Source organism: Oncorhynchus mykiss, chromosome 6 (genome assembly GCF_057628025.1).
Source record: "Oncorhynchus mykiss isolate SJ-2025 chromosome 6, ASM5762802v1, whole genome shotgun sequence".
In the NCBI taxonomy this organism is placed as follows: domain Eukaryota; kingdom Metazoa; phylum Chordata; class Actinopteri; order Salmoniformes; family Salmonidae; genus Oncorhynchus; species Oncorhynchus mykiss.
Window position 1 is genome coordinate 78,021,590 of NC_143027.1, and position 26,739 is coordinate 78,048,328.

Here is a 26,739-nt window from a genome sequence, read left to right on the forward strand (position 1 = left end):
CCAATCAGGTTAGGTTACATAGGTATTGGTGCGCTATGTCCCGCCCTCACCTTTGCCAAGCGGCCAATAGGCCAACTCCCCTGGGAGCTTGACTGAAAGTTAGCGGCTGAATCAGACACAGGTAACTCAGAAAAATAGCGAGGCAGATTTTTTTTTCTAGGCTTGTCATGGAGTTTGCGTAAAAGAAAACAGGGATTTTTTTTCCAATTTTCTTTACCAGTTAAACCAGTATCTCTGGATAGAACACGCTCAAGTACTTGATCAGGTAGAGTCTTTGGTCGAAATCTCTTTCGTGTCCTCTTGAAAGTAATCTTTCTTTTCCCCTATTCGTTTACTTGACTTCAATTGAATTTCCAGACCTTTTGTTTGCTTCTCTTATCACTGGAAAAAGGTGGATCCTCGTGTTATTTTTATTTCATCTTTGCTTTTAATTGTAGTTTTTACCCTTGTGGTCCCTGATGGCTTCGCACAGTGATACTCTGGTGGTGTTCTTTGGGGCAACAGCTGGTGCAAATGGGGGTAAACTGGGTTCGGATGAGAGGGAAATAATTCTCTTGGTGTGGCAAATTGTGGATCTACATGAGAAAAAGGTACGGACTTTCTCACCCGTTGTAAAGGTTTCTTGACTTTTTAGTGTTTTTGTGTCTAAGTAGTGGATTCATGTTTTAACTTGACAGCTGACATATTAATCAACAAAGGTACGCGTTCTGTAATTATTTGTGGGTCACAGTTTTAAAAGTGCGCATGGGCCTCAATTTATCCAACCGATAGGCTCATGGGTGTGTAGCCTACACCTGTCAGATTTAACTTCAGTGAAATGCTTTAAATATAGGATGAAAGATAGCATACCTTTGGTTATATGTCAACGCCTTGACATTGGCAACTGTGCTTTGTTAATTAACTGCTTGTTTGATGGTCTGAGTTCATAAAATTGGCCTGTTATGTTTAGTGCTGACTTGGGAAATTATTTGCGTTTTCACCAAACTGTACTCTGTAGTTCATAACTAAAATGGGTGGCACATGCCATGGTGAAACACTGATTCCGTTCACAGGTTGGGAAACTTCAGAGACGTCTTGTGAAGCCCGACTCTTTGGAGTTGACAGACCAGAGTAAAGAGGAGACTGGGCTGTCTGTGGAGGAACTCTACAAGGCTGAACCTCTGGACAAAGTTCTGCAACAGGTGAGACTGATTAGGCTACTGGTGAAGATTCCTGTTCAGGCCCTAAAACATTTTAGGACTCAAATCTGGAGTCTTGTCCTTTGCTTTCCTGCATTCTCAGACTTAAATATTTTAAACCTGACTCAAAGAAAAGCTTATGATGCTGAACAAAGCATTTAATCTCTAATATGATAATGGCTGAACTTTAACTGGCAAAAACAATCATGCATGATAAGAATGACAGCATTCAAATGGTCTGTGTCACCAACCACCTGGAGGGAGGTAACAGGACAAGCTTGATGATGAAGCTTTAGGTAAATGTCAAGGTGTGTCGATTTTTCTCAACAAATGGAAACCCCTGAAAGGTATCTGACCTTTACAAATTATTCCACTTGGTTTGGCTGCTGTTTGGCCTATTAAACTCTTTGACAGGCCGTGAGAAGGTGCATCCAAAATGGTACCCTATTCCCTAAAGTGCACTACTTTTGACCAGAGCCCTATGAGAATGGGGTATCATTTGGGACCGGCTCAGTGTAGTTGCTGGTTTGAGTAGGCTTGCTTGGCTAAGCAGTGACTGCCGTGGGGTTGAGGTAGGGACGGGGAGGCAAGCAGGTCTAGTCTTGTCCCAGACTGATGCGAGCTGCTGACATCTGGAAGACTGAATGTTTACCTGGGAATGCAAAGAAATACCCCTGCTGGGTAGAGGACGGAGAGAGAAAGTGTGGGAATGACAGAGACCCCTTGCCATAGCCCAGCACCTGTTTTCTCAGGCCAGGTAGTTGTGAGAAGGCAGTCTGTTCCTGTTTATGATGACCAGGATGTAAAAGTGTTTTCAGGTTCCACCTCCCCTGGTATGTTTTGACAAAAGAAGGGTGTATGTTGCCAAACGTGTTTCTCAACCGCTCTGTCTGCCTGCAGTGTTGAGAGTATTTGTATGCACTCTGTAGGTAGGTAGTTACACCGAATCCCATCCCCGCCCCCAGCAGTATTTCAATCATTGAAAACCCCATATTACCAGGCTCTCCTTGTGATTTAGGGTTACGATTAGAGATGCTGTCTGACTCAATGCTGTGGTCCTCTCCCATGCAACAAGCAGGTTTGTTGAAGTGACCAGTCCTTCCTCAACAACAATGTTTTGCAATATAGCTCCTGAGTTTGACAGTGCTCTTGCTGTTGACACAATATAGATTTAGAGTAGATCCATACTGCAAGATGCTCTCTCACTGCTGATTTCTGGTTGCTGAAGTCATCTGTAGTTTGAGTTTCTATACCAGCAAGCCGTCCCAATTCATTTGTTTTGTGAGTCTGTGGACCCTTTAAAGATTAACCAGAACAATCCATTTTTACTGGCTTACCTCTGTCTGCTAGGTCACTTTCTCTTGCCATTGGTCAGGTTTAGTTTATTTATTTGTCTATTGATTTAAGTCAGGCAGTCAGTGGCGGAATGGAGATAAAGCTACATTCAGCTAATGTGAGTCATAGGAGAGACTGCCTTTGGGGTTGTAGGTAGGAATAGCTAACTAACCTAGCAGAGACCATATCTCAGTGGACCTGTCAATGTCATAAGGCCAGAGTAGCCAAGCCAAGGACGCAGATTTGTTTTCTTTGGTGAAATATTTCTTCAGTCTGAGAAAAATGGCGATAGAGATTAGAACTGGGCTGCACCCTTTCCATTGGGGGGGAGACTTAAAATACCTACTGTTCCTTGTGGGCTTGTAGCCTGCCTTCCATTCAACATATCAACAAGTTTTTCTCCCTAAGATTGAATTTATAAAAAATAAAAAGTCAGAATCCTGTTGTAGTTTCTCTAACTGTTCTCAGATCAATGGGTTTGTCTGGAAGACATTTGGGATTTTGACTCATTGAACCCCAGTCAGTCTTAGGCCCTCGCTTATTAGGGCCAGTGTTGAGTGTGAAGAGCCTCAGATCAGTGCAGTGATAGTACACAGGCTCTGACTTGCTCTGTGCCAGGGACCCCGGAGCAAAGCGTGTTCAGCTCTCTGTGCTGCTAAGTCTCTCTCATAGGTGGGGCAGCGTCACCCTGTTCCAGGTTGTGAAGGCACTGGGGCAGGTGCACAGCAGAAGCAGATAATGAAAGATAGTGCCAGCAGCAATAAAACACTCCCTCGGTCTTCTCCCTTCCTGCTCTCCAACAGCATTGTACCTTGTAGAGAACAAGCCAGAGGATCCTCTACAGAGCCAGGATTGTAAACATCTAATCTCCACAGTCCAGTCATAAAATTACTTAAGTTTGGGACAGTGGTGTGACTGTAACAGACCTAGCCATGAGTACTGCCTGGTACTCTCTACTCCCTTATCGTGAGCCTCATCACCACCCCTGCTCTACTTCTCTCCTTGGGTCCAGCCTCAACACCATGCAAACACACCAGCTATAGCTTATACCACAGAGCTAACACAGATGGGGCCAGGTTCAAGGGTAAAATCCTACCTCACTCACCCATGGCACAGTGCAGCAGAGAACCTCCCATTGGGGGGAAATGTAATCAATGAATGGTTTGGCTGGCCAGGTCAGGTATATTACAGTGACCGTCTATGCACGTTCTCATTTGTATGTTAACATTTCCTATTCTGACAGCCTTGCTGCTAGTGTTGGCATATTTATCAAGACCTGTTTCCTTTGTTAGGTCTGTCCTGTTGGACATTGCTCTAATAGTATGCTGGTTTGGCAGAGAGGATAGAGTAAAGGGTGTGTCGCTTAGTTCCTTAACCATTTGTTTCTATTCCTTATCCTGCTGCTGGTTGTGCAAGGTGAGGCTGCATAGATGTGAAAACAGCCGTGAGCTAACAAACACCACACCTCACCCACCATGCATTAGGTTGAACACAACTACCTTCACATCCTGCTCTGTTCCTGCTTGTACGTGTGTGTGGAGAGGGTTCTTGGTAACTAAACAAATGTGATAGATATTTGCATGTCAGTGTCTGAGGTGACAGAAGAATGTTTAATATCCGATGGCTTCTGAGAATGATGCTCTACCACCCGAAACAGAGGAATAATTTTGAATTCCACAGCGCCTCAACCTGTTTGGGCTGTTTTGTTCCTCTCTTTGTCACATACTCAACTGTGTCAGTCTAGACTTTCCTTGACTAATATTTGTCCTATTATCTATGGGACTACTTCAATGACTGGGTTCTATACCATAGATGTTACCAGATACATTACAGTATCTGTTGATACCTATATGACATACAGTGTGTGTCATCTGTCATGGCTCCCAGATGATGACTCATTGACCTCTGGATCCTTGGCAGCCAGTCTTTTCAGAGAAAGCCAGTCAGTTGTCTTAGGCCCCAATCTGACCGGCCCACCTCAGCTAATGAGCTTCCTGTGTGTATCAGTCCTTCCCTAACCCAGATGTTATCACACTATGGTGAAATGTAGCGTACCAGGCCCTGAAGTGGCATGGGATCCCACAGCTCCACGTGGAAAGACAGACCTGCCCAACAAACCAGCATCTTGGTCCCGGTCACCACGAGGACTCAAACATCTCATCCCTTTTAGGGTGTGATAGGTTCAGGATAGCTGTAGACAATAGATGCAATGAAGGGTTCAACAAAATTATCTTTTTTTTGCATATGATGATATAGGGGGCCTAGTGTTGTTTTGTGCAGTGAGATGGTGCTTGTGGGTAACGGCAAGTGTGTTGAAATAAGAGCCCCTCATTAACATAATTATTTCCCTCAAGTTGAACTCCCGAGTGGCACAGCGGTCTAAGTCACTCCATCTCAGTGCAAGAGGTGTCACTACAGTCCCTGGTTCGAATCCAGGCTGAATCACATTCGGCCATGATTGGCAGTCCCATAGGGCGGCGCATAATTGGCCCAGCGTCGTCCGGGTTTGGCCGGGGTAGGCCGCCTTTGTAAAAAAAAAAAAAGTTCTTAATTGCCTTGCCTAGTTAAATAAATCTCCTCGTGTAGATTAGTGAAAGCCAGGCGGGGGGGGGGGTCATGTTTAGTAGGGCGAAGACATTTTGAAACTGGGAGTTACCACTTGAACTTGACCAATAGGGACACAGATTTAAGCTTTCCGTTGCAAATCATTTTCTGTTAAGGGTGTCAGTTATTTATTTTACTGTCGCAGCTGACGTACAGTGCCTTGCGAAAGTATTCGGCCCCCTTGAACTTTGCGACCTTTTGCCACATTTCAGGCTTCAAACATAAAGATATAAAACTGTTTTTTTGTGAAGAATCAACAACAAGTGGGACACAATCATGAAGTGGAACGACATTTATTGGATATTTCAAACTTTTTTAACAAATCAAAAACTGAAAAATTGGGCGTGCAAAATTATTCAGCCCCCTTAAGTTAATACTTTGTAGCTCCACCTTTTGCTGCGATTACAGCTGTAAGTCGCTTGGGGTATGTCTCTATCAGTTTTGCACATCGAGAGACTGACATTTTTTCCCATTCCTCCTTGCAAAACAGCTCGAGCTCAGTGATGTTGGATGGAGAGCATTTGTGAACAGCAGTTTTCAGTTCTTTCCACAGATTCTCGATTGGATTCAGGTCTGGACTTTGACTTGGCCATTCTAACACCTGGATATGTTTATTTTTGAACCATTCCATTGTAGATTTTGCTTTATGTTTTGGATCATTGTCTTGTTGGAAGACAAATCTCCGTCCCAGTCTCAGGTCTTTTGCAGACTCCATCATTCTTCCAGAATGGTCCTGTATTTGGCTCCATCCATCTTCCCATCAATTTTAACCATCTACCCTGTCCCTGCTGAAGAAAAGCAGGCCCAAACCATGATGCTGCCACCACCATGTTTGACAGTCGGGATGGTGTGTTCAGGGTGATGAGCTGTGTTGCTTTTACGCCAAACATAATGTTTTGCATTGTTGCCAAAAAGTTCAATTTTGGTTTCATCTGACCAGAGCACCTTCTTCCACATGTCTGGTGTGTCTCCCAGGTGGCTTGTGGCAAACTTTAAACAACACTTTTTATGGATATCTTTAAGAAATGGCTTTCTTCTTGCCACTCTTCCATAAAGGCTAGATTTGTGCAATATACGACTGATTGTTGTCCTATGGACAGAGTCTCCCACCTCAGCTGTAGATCTCTGCAGTTCATCCAGAGTGATCATGGGCCTCTTGGCTGTATCTCTGATCAGTCTTCTCCTTGTATGAGCTGAAAGTTTAGAGGGACGGCCAGGTCTTGGTAGATTTGCAGTGGTCTGATACTCCTTCCATTTCAATATTATCGCTTGCACAGTGCTCCTTGGGATGTTTAAAGCTTGGGAAATCTTTTTGTATCCAAATCCGGCTTTAAACTTCTTCACAACAGTATCTCGGACCTGCCTGGTGTGTTTCTTGTTCTTCATGATGCTCTCTGCGCTTTTGACGGACCTCTGAGACTATCACAGTGCAGGTGCATTTATACGGAGACTTGATTACACACAGGTGGATTGTATTTATTATCATTAGTCATTTAGGTCAACATTGGATCATTCAGAGATCCTCACTGAACTTCTGGAGAGAGTTTGCTGCACTGAAAGTAAAGGGGCTGAATAATTTTGCACACCCAATTTTTCAGTTTTTGATTTGTTAAAAAAGTTTGAAATATCCAATAAATGTCATTCCACTTCATGATTGTGTCCCACTTGTTGATTCTTCACAAAAAAATAGTTTTATATCTTTGTTTGAAGCCTGAAATGTGGCAAAAGTTCGCAAAGTTCAAGGGGGCCGAATACTTTCGCAAGGCACTGTATATACTGTTGCGTCGTCAGTGTACATAGACACACATGCTTTATTATAGGTCACTGGAATATCATTTGTGAAAACAATCATGGCCTAAGCCAGCTGCCTTGCGGTACACCACACTCAACAAATTTGTTAGAGGCTAGGTGCTAGGTTTAGGACCTCATATTGAAGCTTATAGAGACCCCAACTGATGTATAGAACAATCCTAAAATGACCTACTGTCGTTTAGACACATGCATAATGAAACCTCTTAACACAATACATTAATTTGAAAATATATATTTTTTGGGACATAACTTGCTTACCACTTTTTCCATGTGGTTTCTTCCTTCAGACTCCATAAAATGGAATGGTTTAATGACACGTGTGGTTTCCTAGAAACAAGGGTGGCTCAACTTACCCCACTCTCCCCTAATAGACAGGATATGAAAACTAAATCTTCAAAGGAAGCCAGCCTAGCTAGAAATACAATTGGCAGCACTAACTGGCAAATTGGAAAGGTCAGTTTGTTGGTTGAGGTGATGGTGAGATGTTATGTCTGACTGTTTAAAAGACACCAGTAAAGTTTACACAACACTGGTAATGGGCCACATTAAATGTGATGATTATTACTAAACACAGACCTATTTGAGAGTCCCTGCTGTGGGGCTTGGTAAGTGTTTATAGGGGCTAGGGATTGGTGAACATTGTTTTATAGGAAGCGAAGCAGCGGCTGGTTTCTCAGGCTGGGGTTGGTTGTTTTCACCTTTAATGTCTGGTTGTGACTGTTGGTCTAACTGCTAAGTGAAATCCTCCTTGTTCCAGGTGCTGATTAGCACCACAATCCCTGTTGTCTGCTTCCTTGCTATGCAAACACCTGAAAAAACCTATTCACATCTGTCAATCTCAGGACGCATCCCTACCTGTTCTTCCCCCAGAAAACACAAACCTACCTGTTCAGGGAACTTGTTCGTACCAGTTAGCCTAAAGACTTGGCCTATTTAAAGTGTTAACGGTTAGAAACGCTGTGCTAATTCTTATGGGAGAGAACTCCCAGAGCACTATTATTCTAAAACAAACCAAGCATAAAAACCTTTGTAGTTAGCAGTTTGCTGCAGCGGAGCATAATTAATCAGTACTGTGTTACTCTGTGGTTGCTCAGAGGTGACATTGGCACTCCCATGTTTGTCTGCTGGGCACAAGTGGTTTACACTGAATCTCTAAAAGACCATAGGGAGCTACTTGGCTGATAACTAAAGTATGACTTTACTTTGTTGGTTTTGTGTGTGTGATTCATTGTATGTTCTCACAATAACTCTCCTCTTGTATCTTTCTTCATTCTCTCCCTACAGTTCCAGCAGTCCGTCTCAGCGGAGTTGAAGGCTCTGGGCAGAAGCTCCTACACACTGTGTGTCGACGGGCCCCTCATCATACGACAGGCCCTTCACCCTGAGGCCTCCAAGAAGGTATTGAGTGGCCCTTGATTTTCTAACCTACCATTTAGGGGAAATGTAGCCATTTTGATAGAAAATATAACTGCCCTTATTTACTGACCTAGTTAGGGGAATTTCCACTAATAAAAAAACTAAAAATATATATATCTGCATGCACACTACCGTTCAAAAGTTTGGGGTCACTTAAATTTCATTGTTTTTGAAAGAAAATCACCTTTTTTGGTCTAATTAAAATAACATCAAATTGATCAGAAATACGGATTTGCAAGTCATTTGACTTGTAGCTGGAAATGGCTGATTTAAAAAAATAAATGGAATATCTTCTTAGGTGTACAGAGGCCCATTATCAGTAACCATCACTCCTGTGTTCCAATGGCATGTTGTGTTTGCTAATCCAAGTTTATCATTTTAAAAGGCTAATTGATCATTAGAAAACCCTTTTGCAATTATTTAAGCACAGCTGAAAACTGTTCTGATTTTAAAGAAGCAATAAAATGGGCCTTTAGACTAGTAGAGTATCTGGAGCACATATGTCAGAGTCAAGGCCCGCGGGCCACATCCGGCCCGCAAGAAGGTTTTTTACGGCCCCTGGGATGATCTTGATTTATTATTAGAACCGGCCCGCAGCAAGCCGGCAGCCCGCAGATCTTTTACACGCACCAATACTACATTTCCCACAATGCAAAGGTGACGCACCGAGCAGTAGGCTGCTTCATTTCAATATTTATTGGCACAGCAGTCGTCAGCATCACAGTAAAATTAACTTTCAGATACCCATCAAAAATGGCAAAACGGAAGGTGGATACTGAGAACCGGGGGTTTCAAACAAGGTGGGAGTCGGAGTATATGTTCACGAAGGTAGCTGGAAAACCTGTGTGTCTTCTGTGTGGAGAAAGTGTGGCGGTACTGAAAGAGTATAATCTGAGACGACATTATGAAACGAAACACGCGGACAAAAACAAGAATATGGACATGGAACAAAGGCTACAAAAGGCCAGTTTTATTTTGGCAGAAGAGATCGCTAAATCAGCCCGGCCATTTACGGAGGGGGATTTCATCAAAAACTGCATGATTAAAGTTTGTGACGAAGTTTGCCCAGAAAAAAGGCAACTCTTTTTAAATGTGAGTCTGAGCAGAAACACCATTGCCGAGAGAGTAGACCAGTTGTCCATCAATCTAAAAGAGCAGCTTGTGAAAAAGGGAAAAGATTTTATTGCATATTCCTTGGCTGTGGATGAGAGCACCGACATTTCTGACATTGCCCAGTTGTCAATTTTCATCCGCGGAGTGGACTCCAACCTAAGCGTGACAGAGGAGTTTTTGGCTTTACGTCCTATGCATGGCACAACTACGGGGCATGATTTGTATGAAGAGGTGTCAAGATGTGTAAATGAGATGGAGCTGCCTTGGGAAAAACTCGTGGGTTTGACAACCGACGGAGCACCTGCGATGTGTGGACACAGGAGCGGACTGGTGGCGAAGATACGGGAAAAGATGCAAGAGGAAAACGCGACAGGTGAGCTGACAGCTTATCAATGTATCATACACCAGGAAGCGTTGTGCGGTAAAGCCTTGAAAATGGAGCATGTAATGAGCATCATCACGCGCACAGTTAACTTTATCAGAGCCAAAGGTTTGAATCACCGCCAGTTCAAGGCATTTCTGACGGAGTTAGAAACGGAGCATGGTGATTTGCCTTATCACACAGAGGTGCGATGGCTAAGCCAGGGAAAGGTGCTTCAAAGATGTTTCGAGCTTCGTGAGGAGATTTGTCTGTTCTTGGACAGCAAAGGGAAAGACACAACACAACTCCGAGACGAAATGTTTCTGTGTGAAATGGCTTTTCTGTGTGACATTACGAGTCATCTGAATGCAATAAACTTGCAGCTGCAGGGTCGGGATCGTGTCATCTCTGATATGTACAGTACAGTGAAGGCATTTAAAACCAAACTGACTCTGTGGGAGACGCAGATGCGGAAAGAAAATTTGAGCCACTTTCCCAGCTGCCAGACCATGAAAGAGAAGCTCTCTACCAGTGCGTTCCCGAGCACACAGTTGGCTGATAAAATAGGTATGCTTGCCGCTGACTTTCGACGCTGATTTGCTGACTTTGAAGCACAAAAAAGCAGGTTGGAACTGCTCGGTAACCCATTTGCTGTTGACGTGGAAAGCTCACCACCAAACCTCCAAATGGAGTTGATTGACCTCCAATGCAATGATGCACTGAGGGCAAAATATGCGGCAGTGGGTGCTGCGGAGTTCGCCCGTTTCCTCCCCGGCACAATGCCCCAGCTGCGCATCCAGGCTGCTCAAACGTTGTCTATGTTTGGCAGCACATACCTGTGTGAACAACTGTTTTCTTTGATGAACCTGAACAAAACATCACACAGAAGTCGACTTACTGCTGAACACCTCCACTCAATTCTGAGGATTTCTTCAGCTCAGAGCCTTACCCCGAACATTGATGAACTTGTGGAAAAGATGGGACACCACCAAGTATCACCCTCAACCTCAAACAAGTGAACATTACTGTGCAATCACATATTTAGAGTTTTTACTCAGTTCAAGTTTAAAAGTTAAAATTTAATATTTGTTTTCACTGCATGTTACTTCTCCTTAAACAAAGTGTTGTTTTTGATTAATAGATTTTTGCACTTTATTTTTTTGTATTTCAATCCAATTATATTTTAAAAATATTTCAGTTGAGTGGATGATAGAAAATTGCTATTGTTTTTTCTTTAAAGTAAATTTAGCCCACTTTTGCTAAAATAGAAAATATAGTCTACTGATGGTGCCTTGAATACCGGTTTCTTTCATTTAATGTTCATGTTATGGGGATATTTATATAAAGGAAATTTGTCTTTTGTGTCTGTTGAAAATTAAAGATTACTGACAGAGCCATAAGAAAATATTGCTTTATTTATCTGATCATATTGTAATATATTTGTTAGGTTTTCAGTAGGTTCAATTAGGTTCACTAGACTATATGCGTCATTTAAAAATTTTTCAATGAACATTCGAACAGTCCGGCCCTCGTCTTGTAGCTGATTTTTTTATTTGGCCCTCCGTCCATTTGACTTTGACACCCCTGATCTGGAGCATCAGTATTTGTGGGTTCAATGAAAGGCTCAAATGGACAGAAACAAATAACTAACTTCAATGTCTACACTGTATTTCTGATCAATTTGTTATTTTAATGGACAAAAAAAACGTGCTTTCAAAAACAAGGGCATTTCTAAGTGACCCCAAACTTTTGAACGGTTGTGTGTGTGTGTGTGTGTGTATAGGTGAGGAAGGCACAATGCAATAATTCAGTCAAGATGATGAGTCTTTGGTATTTTTTTGTATATATTCTTTACATTTGACCTTTTAGCCACGTGTAAGTTGTAATTCCTGGGTCACAGTTAGCAGTATGTCTCCAATGCTTGTGTTGAGCAGTAACGTCATCATCTGCACAGGAATGCTAGCTATCCACACAATCATCCATAGATGGCGTCATGTCATCTGTTTTCCCCGCTTTATCTCATCCCCTCTTTATGCCACCTATTCCTGGCTCCCTTCATTACATCACTCCTATTATCCCTACTTTTCATGAGGTCTGTCTACAGAGTACACTACTATTCAGTGAATGTTGAATGGACTAATGACTGACCTACCTGTTGTGTCTGTTTTCAGAACCTGGTCCTGCCGGAGTGTTTCTACTCCTTTGTGGATGTGAGGAAAGAGTTTCACAAATGTTGTCCCAATGCTGGACAGGTCCAGGACCTAACACTGCACTCTATGCTAGAATGTAAGATGTCAGATGAAATATAATTTCAGTCAACACTTTTGATGTTCCTAGTACTTATATAAATGACTGATAAAACATCCTTACATGTGTGTAGATGTGTGCATCCCAGAACTTCCCCTGTCAGAGCAGGTGATGGGGCTGAAGGAGGTGAGGTGTATGGTCCAGCTCTCCCTGCACATCCTGGCTGAGCCATACAGTAAGTCTATACATCTCTCTCTCCTCTTTTGCTATTGCATTTCCCCCTGCTCTCTGTCTGTGCCAGTCCCACCTGGCCACCCCACAGCCCTGTCAATCTCTCTACGTTAGGTGGCTAACAGGAATGCTGCTGAAGTTGCAGGCTGGCAGGCCAGACCTGTTGAGCATGAAACAACCTGGCAGCATGGAGCAACACTTAAAAACAACATTTGTTGTATTGTTCAGTCTGAATATAAGTGAAGTCGATTGGCTTCTGTTGGCGGATCCAATGTCAAGCCTAATGTGAAGTTATTTTTTATCAGTATGGTCCTTTTGATTGTAAATGTGGATAGAAGTTTGATCCATATTGTAAATTAGTGTTTGAATCTCTTGCAGACCACAAATTCTCATGCTTTGAAGCTGTGAAGTACAAGCTTGAATCGGGAGCATGGTATGTATATTCTCAGTGCATCGACTTAATGTAACCTCACTCAACCAGGTTGTGTGGCCACGTCTATACTAAACCTGTTTACTGTAGTTGAAGCCTAACCAACCGTCCCTCCCATGTTCAGAGCCAGGCTCGTAGCATTGATTACAGCAACAAGGGAAACCACAAGCGTGTCATTAAACCACTCCAACTTTGCCATTAAGTATTTAACTGGCTATCCAATAGCACCACACAAATCCCACTACGGTGTCCAATGCCCATTGCCCTGACAACCCCTGGCATGTGTGTTTCCGTGTTAGAGTACTGTGAAGTAGACTGTTAAACTGCATAAGTCCCAATTTTTACCATGTCTCTCTCTGACGAAGACAACTTACTGAAACACTTTGGTTTTTAACAATATAGAAGTACTATTCAAGTCCATTTACATTGTCTTCAAGAGTTTCTGAACATGACCTTCTCTGTCTCATGCAGCATTGAGTTTAGTGTGTAACTGTTAAACACCGTTCCCCATGTTGACTGTGCCCCCTGGTTTGTCTCCTGCAGCAGTAAGACTGAGCCAGTGGACAGTGAGACAGTGATCAGAGCCAGGGGGTTGCCATGGCAATCCTCTGACCAGGACATCTCCCGCTTCTTCAAGGGCCTCAACATCGCCAAGTATGTTACCAAAACATGACTGTGTGCGTCATGTGATTTAAGCCATGGTTCCACTGAGAATTGGCGACTAATAACCACAGGAAGTTGTACATGCAGCTTCGTCTCCATAGAGGGTCAAATTGTTCTGACCTTTCCTCCAACCTTTCCCTGTGTATTTCAGGGGTGGTGTGGCCCTCTGTCTGAACGCCCAGGGCAGGAGGAATGGTGAAGCCCTGGTTCGGTTCATCAACCAGGAGCACAGAGACCTGGCCCTGGAGAGACACAAACACCACATGGGCAGCAGATACATTGAGGTCAGCATCCGTATAACACAGCAGCCCCTACATCTAACACAGCAGCCCCTACATCTAACACAGCAGCCCCTACATCTAACACAGCAGCCCCTACATCTAACACAGCAGCCCCTACATCTAACACAGCAGCCCCTACATCTAACACAGCAGCCCCTACATCTAACACAGCAGCCCCTACATCTAACACAGCAGCCCCTACATCTAACACAGCAGCCCCTACATCTAACACAGCAGCCCCTACATCTAACACAGCAGCCCCTACATCTAACACAGCAGCCCCTACATCTAACACAGCAGCCCCTACATCTAACACAGCAGCCCCTACATCTAACACAGCAGCCCCTACATCTAACACAGCAGCCCCTACATCTAACACAGCAGCCCCTACATCTAACACAGCAGCCCCTACATCTAACACAGCAGCCCCTACATCTAACACAGCAGCCCCTACATCTAACACAGCAGCCCCTACATCTAACACAGCAGCCCCTACATCTAACACAGCAGCCCCTACATCTAACACAGCAGCCCCTACATCTAACACAGCAGCCCCTACATCTAACACAGCAGCCCCTACATCTAACACAGCAGCCCCTACATCTAACACAGCCATACTAATGCTGTTGCTTCACTAATGGATCCAATACCGTTACAGCATCAGCTATGCAGCCAATACTGTTACAGATGAAAAAAGTGTCATGCTTTCCAACTGTAGCACAATGCATGTTGCATTGGTCAGATGAAAGGCCATTTGGAGTTGCTAAAAGTCTCCTCTCATCCTCACAGGTATACAAAGCCACAGGAGAGGAATTCCTCAAGATCGCTGGAGGTCAGATTTCAGACTTTTTTTTCCCCCCTTCCATTTACTAGAGGGACTCTCCCTGTTCCTCCGCCCTGTACCGCTCCGGTTCTCTGGCTTATCCTGGGGGAATGAAAGGTGCTTTGTGAGCCTCACCCTCACCCCTCAGAGGCTAGTTGGAGGAAGGTAACTTTACCCCTGGCCGACAGTGTCTCACCTCATCTTCCCGGCTGCCAGTGAAAGGCCCAGCTCAGGGCCATACAAAGGGGGCGTGAATAGACAAAGAGCAGATCTGATACAGGCGAGAGAGCAGGGGGAGAGACTAGTGTCTGTCTGTGGACTCTAGCCAGTCGACTGGAGATCAATAATATAATATCTGTCAAGACATTGGACTTTCAGCAGATACTGTTTGCCCTAGACTCTGACTCACTGCTCTTGTTTTAACGTCTACTCTTGTATTTTAAAGTGATGTAATGCGTTTTATTATTTATTAGTGACAATAAGCAACAATAATTTGCATGTTAAAGGGACCAAGTAATTAGCTAAAGGTCTTACTTCTCACTTATAGCTAGCTAACTCTGTATCCTCTCCCTCTGTGTGACTGTAGGCACATCCAACGAGGTGGCCCAGTTCCTGTCCAAGGAGAACCAGGTGATCATCAGGATGAGGGGTCTTCCCTTCACCGCCTCTCCCCAGGACGTGTTGACCTTCCTGGGGGCCGACAGCCCCGTGACGGACGCCAGCGACGGCCTACTCTTCGTAAAGTACCCTGACGGGCGGCCCACAGGCGACGCCTTCGTCCTGTTCTCCTGTGAAGAGTACGCTCTGAACGCCCTGAAGAAACACAAGCAGATTCTGGGCAAGAGATACATTGAGCTGTTCAGAAGCACTGCAGCAGAGGTCCAACAGGTAAAACACATCAGTCACTGTTTATAGGTGTAGTAGAATGTAGAGCTGTTCAGAAGCACTGCAGCAGAGGCCCAACAGGTAAAACACATCACAGTCACTGTTTATAGGTGTAGTAGAATGTAGAGCTGTTCAGAAGCACTGCAGCAGAGGCCCAACAGGTAAAACACATCACAGTCACTGTTTATAGGTGTAGTAGAATGTAGAGCTGTTCAGAAGCACTGCAGCAGAGGCCCAACAGGTAAAACACCTCAGTCACTGTTTATAGGTGTAGTAGAATGTAGAGCTGTTCAGAAGCACTGCAGCAGAGGCCCAACAGGTAAAACACATCACAGTCACTGTTTATAGGTGTAGTAGAATGTAGAGCTGTTCAGAAGCACTGCAGCAGAGGCCCAACAGGTAAAACACATCAGTCACTGTTTATAGGTGTAGTAGACTGTCACTATGAGGTAGAGTTGTTCACACAGGTTCAGTGTAGTAGAATGTAGAGCTGTTCAGAAGCACTGCAGGTGAGGTGCAACAGGTAAAACACATCACAGTCACTGTTTATAGGTGTAGTAGAATGTAGAGCTGTTCATAAGTACTGCAGGTGAGGTCCAACAGGTAAAACACATCACAGTCACTGTTTATAGGTGTAGTAGAATGTAGAGCTGTTCATAAGTACTGCAGGTGAGGTCCAACAGGTAAAACACATCACAGTCACTGTTTATAGGTGTAGTAGAATGTAGAGCTGTTCATAAGTACTGCAGGTGAGGTCCAACAGGTAAAACACATCACAGTCACTGTTTATAGGTGTAGTAGAATGTAGAGCTGTTCATAAGTACTGCAGGTGAGGTGCAACAGGTAAAACACATCACAGTCACTGTTTATAGGTGTAGTAGACTGTCACTATGAGGTAGAGTTGTTCACACAGGTTCAGTGTAGTAGAATGTAGAGCTGTTCAGAAGCACTGCAGGTGAGGTGCAACAGGTATGGCATCTAGGGACTCAATGGGTTTCTTTACTACTTAACCTACTATCAGAGATGATTCAAGTTATTCCCTTGTACTGCAGCCAAGGTGCAACAGTTACATTATAGTAGACAGTCAGAGGTAGAGATGCTTAGAGCGTTTTAAAGACAGTTAAGGTCCAACAGGCGATGGACCTTAACTACTGGCGATGAACCTCTTTCTCCACATTTATCCAGTTCTCTTATTTTTGTTTTCTACTGTGTTATTGACTTGTTAATTGTTTACTCCATGTGTAACTCTGTGTTGTCTGCTCATACTGCTATGCTTTATCTTGGCCAGGTCGCAGTTGCAAATGAGAACTTGTTCTCAACTAGCCTACCTGGTTAAATAAAGGTGAAATAAAAAATAAATACAATTTTTAATTTGTTGTGCAATGGCTTTTGTCTTTATAGCATAACACATGACTAAAGTTGAAGAACTATACGTGACACAGCATAGAATGCGGTCCCCATGAGTCAGTTGGATGGAGGATGGTGCTTGTGTCGTGACACCAGAGTTGTTTTTGACTATTAGATCAAAGCCTCTTGTAAATGACAGTCAACATGACTCAACACCACAGAGAAACACAGCAATATAATGAAGTCAGTGCTGACCTTTTGACCTCTGCCCTCTTAGGTCCTGAACCGTTACATGTCCACCCCTCTGATCTCCACGCTGCCCTCCACTTCCATGGTCCCCATGCCGGTCTTGGCCACGCCCCCTTACCTGGCGACTGGCAGCACGCGGGACTGTGTCCGTTTGCGAGGTCTACCCTACACCGCTGCTATAGAGGATATACTGGAGTTCATGGGAGAACACACTATTGATATTAAACCACATGGAGTTCATATGGTGCTCAACCAACAGGTACTGGTTGGTGCACACACACACCATGGTACTTTCACTCGTCTTATATGAAATACTTAGTGTAGATGAAGTGATGGGTACAAGCCGAGGATTCGGAAGCAGCTCTACACTATTGAGATGTGACAAGTTCCCACCCTAACCCTTCCATCAGAGCATCATTCTCATCTCTAACCTCCCTCTCCTCTCCAGGGTCGTCCCTCAGGTGACGCCTTCATTCAGATGAGGTCAGCTGACAGGGCGTTCATGGTGGCCCAGAAGTGCCACAAGAAGATGATGAAGGACCGCTATGTGGAGGTGTTCCAGTGTTCTACTGAGGAGATGAGCTTCGTCCTGATGGGAGGAACACTGAACCGCAGCGGCCTGTCCCCTCCACCCTGCAAACTACCCTGTAAGTCCATAATACACCTAGCTGAATCACTGCATGTCCCATTGATGTTTCAGAACATATCACGTAAACAGGAGAATATGTAGCAAGGACAACAGGACAAGTAGCTTTCAGAAATGCTTGTTTATTATTAAAACGGACATGTTTCAGTCGGGGTTATGCCTTTTTTTAATGGTTTGTTCAGGGAAGATATTACACAGGCAGGGTTAGCTGTAGTAATTATGCCCTCCATATTAGTTGTAACACACCCATTAAAACTCTGAAGTGTTTGTTTGCATACACATGGTTAAAGTGCGTGTGTATCTATCCCAGTGTACTTTGTTCTATTAGTGCCCTGTTGCTATAGAGATTAGATTCCTGCTTATCATATCACTAGAAGGCAGTGCACACTCTTGGTGTGGCTATTGGCTGTTGTGAATTCTGATGGCCACACTTTGAGAGCAGTTGCTCAAATGGCTGTTTGTTTGCTGTTGACTTTTTTTTTCCATTTATTCAACCTCATGTTTGACAACTGTAATCTCACTGGCTTGACCTGGAGTTATGACAGTCACTCACTCGGGTTGCCAGGTTGGTGGCAGAGTGTACCTGGGAACGCTCATCCCCACAAGGTCACTCGGTGCCTTCAGCCCAACAAGGTCACTTGAGTTGCCAGATTGGTTTGGGGAGTGTACCTGCAAACCGCCCTCAACCCACAAGGTCATCTGACTGTGTTTTGTGTCAATGTGGCAACAGACCCATACAGCCTGTTTGTGTGTAAATACACAACCTCCCTACATCCCTCACTGTGTTTATGTTGTAGGGTTAGGGTAACATCAAGGACAGAACTGGAGCAACTGAGTAGAATACTACCTTGAGGCTTTTATGTGACTAACATAGTCTTATCAATCATATGTAAAAGTAGAGTTTTTCCTAGGGACCATGCTTCTGCATTGCTTGCTCTTTGGGGTTTTAGGCTGGGTTTCTGTGTAAGCACTTGGTGACAACTGCTAATGTAAAAAGGGCTTTATAAATACATTTGATTGATGTTGTATGCCGCTGGGAGCTGTGTGATGGTTCAGCGTGATGTTTTGATGTGCAGGCTTAGGCATGATGGTGTAGTAATATTGAGGTTATGATAAGGATCCAATGTTCCTGTGTGGTTGTATCTGAGATTCTGAACTTCGCTCTCTGTCCTCTCCCCAGGTCTGGCTCCTCCGGCCTATGCTGCGTTCCCTTCTCCTGCCATGCTCTCTGAGGCTGCTCTGTACCAGCCCCCCCTACTGGCCACCCCCAGAACACCCCAGCCCCCACACAACCCTCACCCCACCCCCACCCTGGCCTACTACCCACCACAGCACCACCCTGCACAGCTCTACATGAACATGAACATGAACTACACTGCGTACTACCCCAGGTTAGTGTGAACTACACTGCGTACTACCCCAGGTTAGTGTGAACTACCCCAGGTTAGTGTGAACTACACTGCGTACTACCCCAGGTTAGTGTGAACTACACTGCCTACTACCCCAGGTTAGTGTGAACTACCCCAGGTTAGTGTGAACTACCCCAGGTTAGTGTGAACTACCCCAGATTAGTGTGAACTACACTGCGTACTACCCCAGGTTAGTGTGAACTACACTGCGTACTACCCCAGGTTAGTGTACAAACCACACAACCATTTCCTTCTCGGGTTTTGTCAATATGAACTGTACATCCTCTTTTGTCATGTGTGTTTCATGTATGTATGCAGTTCAAAGTGCCATGTTTGGTATTGATTTTGACACTGGAACATCTTCTGAATAATGTACACTTGCTTCCAAAGAAAGAAAAATAAATGTGTTTCTCTCTCGCTCTAGCCCCCCAGTCTCTCCCTCCACGATGAGCTACTTTGCGTCTCCTCCAGGGTCAGTAGCGTTAGCGGCCCAGCAGCCCCATCCCCAAGGCCACGTTGCCTCTCCCATGATGCCCCAGCACGGCGCTCTAGTTAGGATGCAGGGTCTGCCCTACAACGCCGGGGTCAAAGACATCCTCAGCTTCTTCCAGGGATACCAGGTCAGAACCTCCAATATGACCCCCAATACTAACCTCTCCTTCTCCCTCCATAGTCCCCTAAAACAATCCCCTCCCTCCCTCTACCCCAGTCTCCTTAGTTCCAGTCTCCCCAGTCCCGCTCCTCAAACTCCATTGCAGTTTAATGTCTCTTGGTTGATTTCTTTGCCACTCTTTTTTTGTGTATTGTCCCTTTCATATACAAAGATCCCACAATTTTACCATGCCAGCTTTTTTGTAGGGGTAAAAAAAACATGGCAAATTAAAAGCCACCTAAGACCTAGTCATGATTCCTGCATGTTCAGATGCTGTAACCAAAATACAGGTATTGGGTCTGTGTGATTGGTTCTCTGCTTTTATTCAGGTAAATTCATAAACACTTCCATTGTTTTAACACCTCCCTAATTTGAAATGCAAACAGCCCCCATGGTTTAACAACATCCCTGCCAGTTACTCACTGACATGTATAAAAGGAGTATATCTGCAAATGAGTTGGAAATAAGGGGCTGTTTGAATGGGGCTCATATAAACATTGCATTGTGGTATGTTACCTGTAAAAATACATCTTCTGTCTGATGTGGGTATATGTTTGTGCCTGTGTGACAGACTGTAGCAAAGCAGGATGTTCTGCTAGTTTTACAGAGTTTAGGAGCTGTTGGTTAGAGTCCTGTATCTGGTCAGCTCTCTGCGGTTGACCTGCAAAAAAAATCAGCTAGCGGGTGCAATTAAAAAGTTATTTCAACCCACGGGTCGGCTCGCGGTTCAGAACAATTATATTGCGGGTCGGAAGCATTTTAAATCAAGATAATATATTTTTTTACAAACCCTGGAGCTTATTGTGTTGCGAATTCCATTCTGTGAGAGGTGAGGCAGACATGTAGGCTACCAGCCATGCACGCAGTGGATCAGGGAACTGTCCATTGTGTGGTGCTGAAACCTGTGTTTTATCCCCCCACGTGAATACGTTGCCAAGTGTACTTTCCCTGGCTAGCCTAGCTCACGTGAAAAAAGCTAACGTAGGCCTAACCGGAGAAATAAAAAGGTTCTGAAATACACCATAGTGGAACCAGGACAACAACCCGGTAGATGGAGTGGCTATGCAGACAGCAGAACTTGCAAGCAGGTATTTGTTTAAGGTGGGCCAATTCAGTTTAATATCAGTTAATTCAGGCTTTCGTTCATTTGGACCATACGCAGGCCATATGAAGTTTAAACCGGGGCGCTGGTTAAAGTTTGAGTAGGCTATAGCCTATAAATGTATTATTGCAGCCTATATTCTATTCTAAATATTGAATGTAAAGGTTTTGTCAGCTGTAGGCAATTCTATGCAGGTGGATCAGGTTGAGGAGAAAAATCTTTCGTCAGATGGGGCTCTGAATTGGTTTTGGGCGGGTGCGGCTCCAGAACTGACCTGTGTAGGACTCTACTGTCGGTACATTGTATGGCTTGTGTTACATAAAATTTACACAATTTGCAGATGTTATCACGGGTGCAGTGAAATGCTTATGTTTCTAGCTCCAACAGTGCAGTAATATAAAACAAGACACACAAATGAAGAAATACCTGGACAAACTGTCCAAACCCTTATTCATTAATAGCATATTTGTATAATTCCCCCACCTCATGACAAAACCATCTTTGTTTAACTACAAGCCTGTAGGCAAACCCATCATTCAGAACTGAACAGTCAGTGTGCTCATATATTAGCAACCAGAATGCTTTACTGCAACACAAACCATGGTTCAGCACTGCAGCATATTCAATAAGGGACGTGTGCACTTGTGCTCTCCCCTTCTCTTGCTTCTCCCTCATTGGCTGACTGGCTGAGTAGGCGGAGTGAGTCTACAGAGGAGGTATGAACTGAACTCTCACAGTACTGTGACTGGTTGGGCAGGTGTATTAGGTGTTCTAGCCTGAGGATGCAGGGATGGGACTGAGGTGTTTTGGGTCTCTTTGTGCTCTTGAAGGTTTGTTTAGAAAAGTTTCTGCTGGTTTTTAATGTTGTGTGTGTGTGTGTTTTCCTCGGGGCTAACTCTAAGCTCCCAGCATGTGAGAACACCTGACCAGTTACTGTAGGGCTTTACAGTCCTACACACTGTGTGTGTATATGCTAAAGAGAGCGTGTTGTTTCTGCTATCTGGATCAATTAGAAAGTTGTTGTGCTGTCTGACTGAGCACTCATTTTGGGTGAGGAACTGTTCTGAGTGGTGGATTGGTGTCTTACATTACACTTGTAGTGTATGCATGTACAGTTTAAGTCGGAAGTTTGCATACACTTAGGTTGGAGTCATTAAATCTTGTTTTCAACCACTCCACAAGTTTCTTGTTAACAAACTGTAGTTTTGGCAAGTCGGTTAGGACATCTACTTTGCATGACACAAGTAATTTTTCCAACAATTGTTTACAGACAGCTTATTTAACTTATAATTCACTATCACAATTCCAGTGGGTCAGAAGTTCACATACACCAAGTTGACTGTGCCTTTAAACAGCTTGGAAAATTCCAGAAAATGTCATGGCTTTAGAAGCTTCTGATAGGCTAATTGGAGGTGTACCTGTGGATGTATTTCAAGGCCTACCTTCAAACTCAGTGCCTCTTTGCTTGACATCAATGGGAAAATCAAAATAAATCAGCCAAGACCTCAAAACAAATTGTAGATCTCCACAAGTCTGGTTCATCCTTGGGAGCAATTTCCAAACGCCTGAAGGTACTACGTTCATCTGTACAAACAATAGTATGCAAGTATAAACACCATGGGACCACTCAGCCGTCATACTGCTCAGGAAGGAGACACGTTCTGTCTCCTAGAGATGAACATACTTTGGTGCGAAAAGTGCAAATCAATCCCAGAACAACAGCAAAGGACCTTGTGAAGATGCTGGAGGAAACAGGTACAAAAGTATCTATATCCACAATAAAACGAGTCCTATATCAACATAACCTGAGAGGCCACTCGGCAAGGAAGAAGCCACTGCTCCAAAACCGCCATAAAAAAAGCCAGACTACGGTTTGCAACTGCACATGGGGACAAAGATCATACTTTTTGGAGAAATGTCCTCTGGTCTGATGAAACAAAAACAGAACTGTTTGGCCATAATGACCATCGTTATGTTTGGAGGAAAAAGGGGGAGGCTTGCAAGCTGAAGAACACCATCCCAACCGTGAAGCACAGGGGTGGCAGTATCATGTTGTGGGCGTGCTTTGCTGCAGGAGGGACTGGTGTACTTCACAAAATACATGGCATCATGAGGGAGGAAAATTAGGTGGATATATTGAAGCAACATCTCAAGACATCAGTCAGGAAGGTAAAGCTTGGTTGCAAATGGGTCTTCGAAATGGACAATGACCCCAAGCATACTTCCAAAGTTGTGGCAAAATGGCTTAAGGACAACAAAGTCAAGGTATTGGCGTGGCAATCACAAAGCCCTGACCTCAAGAACATTTGTGGGCAGAACTGAAAAAGCGTGTACGAGCAAGGAGGCCTACAAACCAGACTCAGTTACACCAGCTCTGTCAGGAGGAATGGGCCAAAATTTACCCAACTTTTGTGGGAAGCTTGTGGAAGGCTACCTGAAGCGTTTCACCCAAGTTAAACTATTTAAAGGCAATGCTACCAAATACTAATTGAGTGTATATAAACTTCTGACCCACTGGGAATGTGATGAAAGAAATAAAAGCTTAAATAAATGATTCTCTCCTATTATTCTGACATTTCACATTCTTAAAATAAAGTGGTGATCCTAACTGACCTAAAACAGGGATTTTTTTACTAGGATTAAATGGCAGGAGTTGTGAAACTGAGTTTAAATGTATTTGGCTAAGGTGTATGTAAACTTCCGACTGCAACTGTATGTATGTATGTATGTATGTATGTATGTATGTATGTTCCAATAGTAGTTTTTAGGTGGGTTGTTGGACTTGTGGTGTATCTACATTTAGTGTGATTGTATTTGTGGTGTGCGTGTATAATGTTCTACTGAGTCCCCCTGTCTGACTGTGAACCTCATTACACTGTAGTACTCTCCTGAAGACTACAGCAGCATGGTTCAGATGAGTCAGGGACAGACCAGGAGTCTGATTCAGCCCAAAGAGTGGCTCTGTCTGTAGGGAGACTAAGGTAAGTTACCAGCCTACCCTGTACCTCACATGGCCCCCGTCTGCCTGCCTGCCAGTCCACCTGCCTAATGTCAAATCAACAGTGTGCTCCAGAGTGACTCTTTGTTTCTCCTCTTTTCCTCTATCTCTCTCATCTAGCCCTTGACCTGAGTGTGCTAACCTAGTGGTGTTCTTTCTGAGTTGATTAACACATTGCTATCCTGATCCCACAGACTGATCAGGGGATTGCTTTTTTTGGACTGTAGCTCTTCTAAAGGGAAGCATGCATTAGAAGGAATTGCATTGACCGGTGGTTTCTCGTCTGACTCATCCAACTCTACTGGGTTGATCAGTGCAGGATCTACTCTCCAACTCTTCTGGGTTGTGGCCCCCTGGTGTTGGGATGGTGCTAATGACTGAGCGGTGTGGCCTCTATCCCCTCTGTCTCTCTCTCTATCTCTCTCGCTCTCTCCACGACTCTCTTCATCTCTCCATCTCCTGTGGTTTGTTGCCTCCAGCTCCAGCCGGACGCCGTCCTCCTGTTGTACAACTTCAGTGGCCAGCGTAGCGGCGAGGCCCTGATCACCTTCCCCAGCGAGGAGTCAGCCAGGCGGGCCGTGGCCGAGCGCGCCAACCAACCCCTGTCTGGTCTCCCCGTCCGTCTGCTGGTGTGCTGTGACTGACCTCGACCAGCTGACCGCTACCATGGAGGGAGGAGTCGAGGACCACAACCGCTGATTCCTTCTCCCTTGTCACTTCCTCTCCCTCCACTACTGATACAAACACACACACACCTCCCCACAAACAATCTGCCGAGACTCCTCCCTCTTAGCCTCCTTCTCAAGCTCCCTCTCAACATTCATACACAGACCGACAGACACCTCTCCCCACAGCACTAGGTTGGTCACATATTTATATACGATGCACATCCTCCTTCCTGTGTGTCTGGCACGAAGTGCCTTGTGTGAATACTTCCATAACATCCACCGACGATGCCAATGAAATGTACCACTCACCTAAAGCATGAAACCACTTCGCCCCTTGTTTTAGCTAAATGACCACTACAGCCCCACTATATAAGACGTTCATACCTTCAAACAAAATCCCTATTCCCCTGTCTGGTTTGTCAGTCTGAAAACACTACTGTGTGTGTGCATGTCTGCAAAAACTATGTATGTACTGTATGCATGTTAGTTGTAAATGATGTGCCTTCCAATGCTGGGCTGTACAGTGTAATATTAGATAAGAGCCATATAGACAGACTGAAACTACTACTGTACTGGATAGAAGGGAAGTCAGATGCTTGTTCCACTACTCCCTTTTCTAAAACTAGAAAAGACAAGGCCACTATGTACAGTAGTGAGAGCCACAGTAACATGCTGGATGCTGAGCTTAATCACAGCTACTTGTGTAACCGTGTTTGTTTCTGCTGTGAAAGCATTTGTATGGCATGCAATTCTATTTAGAATAATATGTCCAAGCACTCTTTGTTACAATCCGAGTAGGCTAAGGCTCAAGTAGCTGAAGTCTAATTTAGTTCTGTAGTGTACGAGCATGACCAATATTGATTCTTTGTTTAATCCAAAAAAACTCTTCCTTAAATGTATTTAAATGTGAAAAGAGTTGGCGGTTGGTCTGCATGATCTTTAAGCAATATCCTTAAAGAGAGTAGATCTCTGTGCCATCTGTTTTCTTCCAGACTATATTTTATAGAAAACCCTTGTTTTTGGACCGACGAACGGTAGAAATAAATATATATATATATATATATATATATATATATATATATATATATATATATATATATATATATATATATATATATATATATATATATATATATATTACAAAAAAAATGGCGAATGAGTGTGACTGGGCTGCTGAGAATACTAGTGTCTGGTTTCTCATCTTCGCTGTGCCTATATTACCCAGAGTGCAATAGCAGGCCCCTCTGTGGCTTGGCTGACCTCTGGTGGCAGACGGAATATATTTTTTGTTTCTTTTTAAGCAAGTTTGAGACTTGACTTGAATGAATTTAACTACTGTATGTGTATATAACTGTTTGAATAAATACATGGAACTTTATTGCCCCAGTGTTTAAATTGCCTTAATTTGTTCTGAACTGTATCAATTAAATTCTATTGAAGAAGTCCGACATTTTAGATGAGGCCAATAAACAGTAGTCTGTGACATTGTGGATGGTGTGCTTATTGACAACTAGTAACCTTGTTTTGCTGTGAAAACCTTTTTCGAGTGTATGGCATAATGCACCAATGAAACTTGTATTTTTACACTGGATTGAATTGGACAACTAGTGGTGCAAAAGATGACTCGAATCGTTAATGGCACATACACGTTCATAAAGGTATTCTAGTAATCCCTATTAGTAGGCTGATCCAGTCAATTCCACATGTATATTCCAGTGTAGGTCTGGATGACTCCAATGAAATGAGGCCCTGCATGAAGTGATTTGTCTATCAGTGATAAGGTGATCTCTTCAGGATCATCACCATCATTCCTCCCACACAACCAATTAATTTACACTGAACAAAAATATAAACATGTAAGGTGTTGGTCCCATGTTTCATGAGCTGAAATAAAAGATCAGACATTTTCCATGTGCACATATGTTTACATCCTCGTTAGTGAGCATTTCTCCTTTGCCAAGATAATCCATCCATCTGACTGGTGTGTGGCATATCAAGAAGCATGATCCTTACACAGGTGTACCTTATACTGGGGACAAAAGGCAACTAAAATGTCCACGACACAATGGTGTTGATGTCTCAAGTTTTGAGGGAGCGTGCAATTGACATGCTGACTGCAGGAATGTTAATTTCTCTACCATAAGCCACCAACGTCATTTTAGAGAATTTGGTAGTACAGTGCCTTGCGAAAGTATTCGGCCCCCTTGAACTTTGCGAACTTTTGCCACATTTCAGGCTTCAAACATAAAGATATAAAACTGTATTTTTTTGTGAAGAATCAACAAGTGG

The 26,739-nt window shown here is 43.8% G+C and overlaps 1 protein-coding gene across 6 annotated transcripts; it reads left to right on the forward strand.

The window, feature by feature from the left end:
* Window positions 1-48: 48 nt before the first annotated feature.
* On the forward strand, window positions 49-25,828 carry LOC110526621 (epithelial splicing regulatory protein 2). Of its 6 annotated transcripts, XR_005052243.2 has the most exons (18): window positions 55-265; window positions 438-590; window positions 1,053-1,181; window positions 8,214-8,327; window positions 11,991-12,105; window positions 12,200-12,301; window positions 12,676-12,730; window positions 13,271-13,381; window positions 13,542-13,674; window positions 14,461-14,503; window positions 15,081-15,382; window positions 17,004-17,234; window positions 17,424-17,622; window positions 18,802-19,012; window positions 19,455-19,650; window positions 21,479-21,500; window positions 23,666-23,765; window positions 24,262-25,514. XR_005052243.2 is itself a non-coding variant. In XM_036981002.2 (17 exons), exons 2-16 carry the CDS (start codon window positions 459-461, stop codon window positions 23,753-23,755), a joined length of 2,163 nt encoding a protein of 720 aa, XP_036836897.2. In that variant the 5' UTR covers window positions 55-265; window positions 438-458; the 3' UTR covers window positions 23,756-23,765; window positions 24,262-25,828. The 6 variants fall into 6 exon arrangements, 5 of the variants coding, with proteins under 5 accessions (XP_090095051.1, XP_090095050.1, XP_036836897.2 ...); XM_036981002.2 differs by lacking the exon at window positions 21,479-21,500 and having other exon boundaries at window positions 24,262-25,828; XM_090238925.1 differs by lacking the exons at window positions 438-590; window positions 21,479-21,500 and having other exon boundaries at window positions 49-265; window positions 24,262-25,828.
* The last annotated feature ends 911 nt before the right edge of the window (window positions 25,829-26,739 follow it).

What these genes read in the sequence shown, in the direction of transcription:
- LOC110526621 (XM_036981001.2), top strand. Translation starts at nt 459, where the DNA reads ATGGCTTCGCACAGTGATACTCTGGTGGTGTTCTTTGGGGCAACAGCT. An exon ending in ACTGCACTCTATGCTAGAAT is followed by an intron (nt 12,106 to 12,199) that starts GTAAGATGTCAG and finishes ACATGTGTGTAG; the next exon opens with ATGTGTGCATCCCAGAACTT. An exon ending in TCCACCCTGCAAACTACCCT is followed by an intron (nt 17,623 to 18,801) that starts GTAAGTCCATAA and finishes TCCTCTCCCCAG; the next exon opens with GTCTGGCTCCTCCGGCCTAT.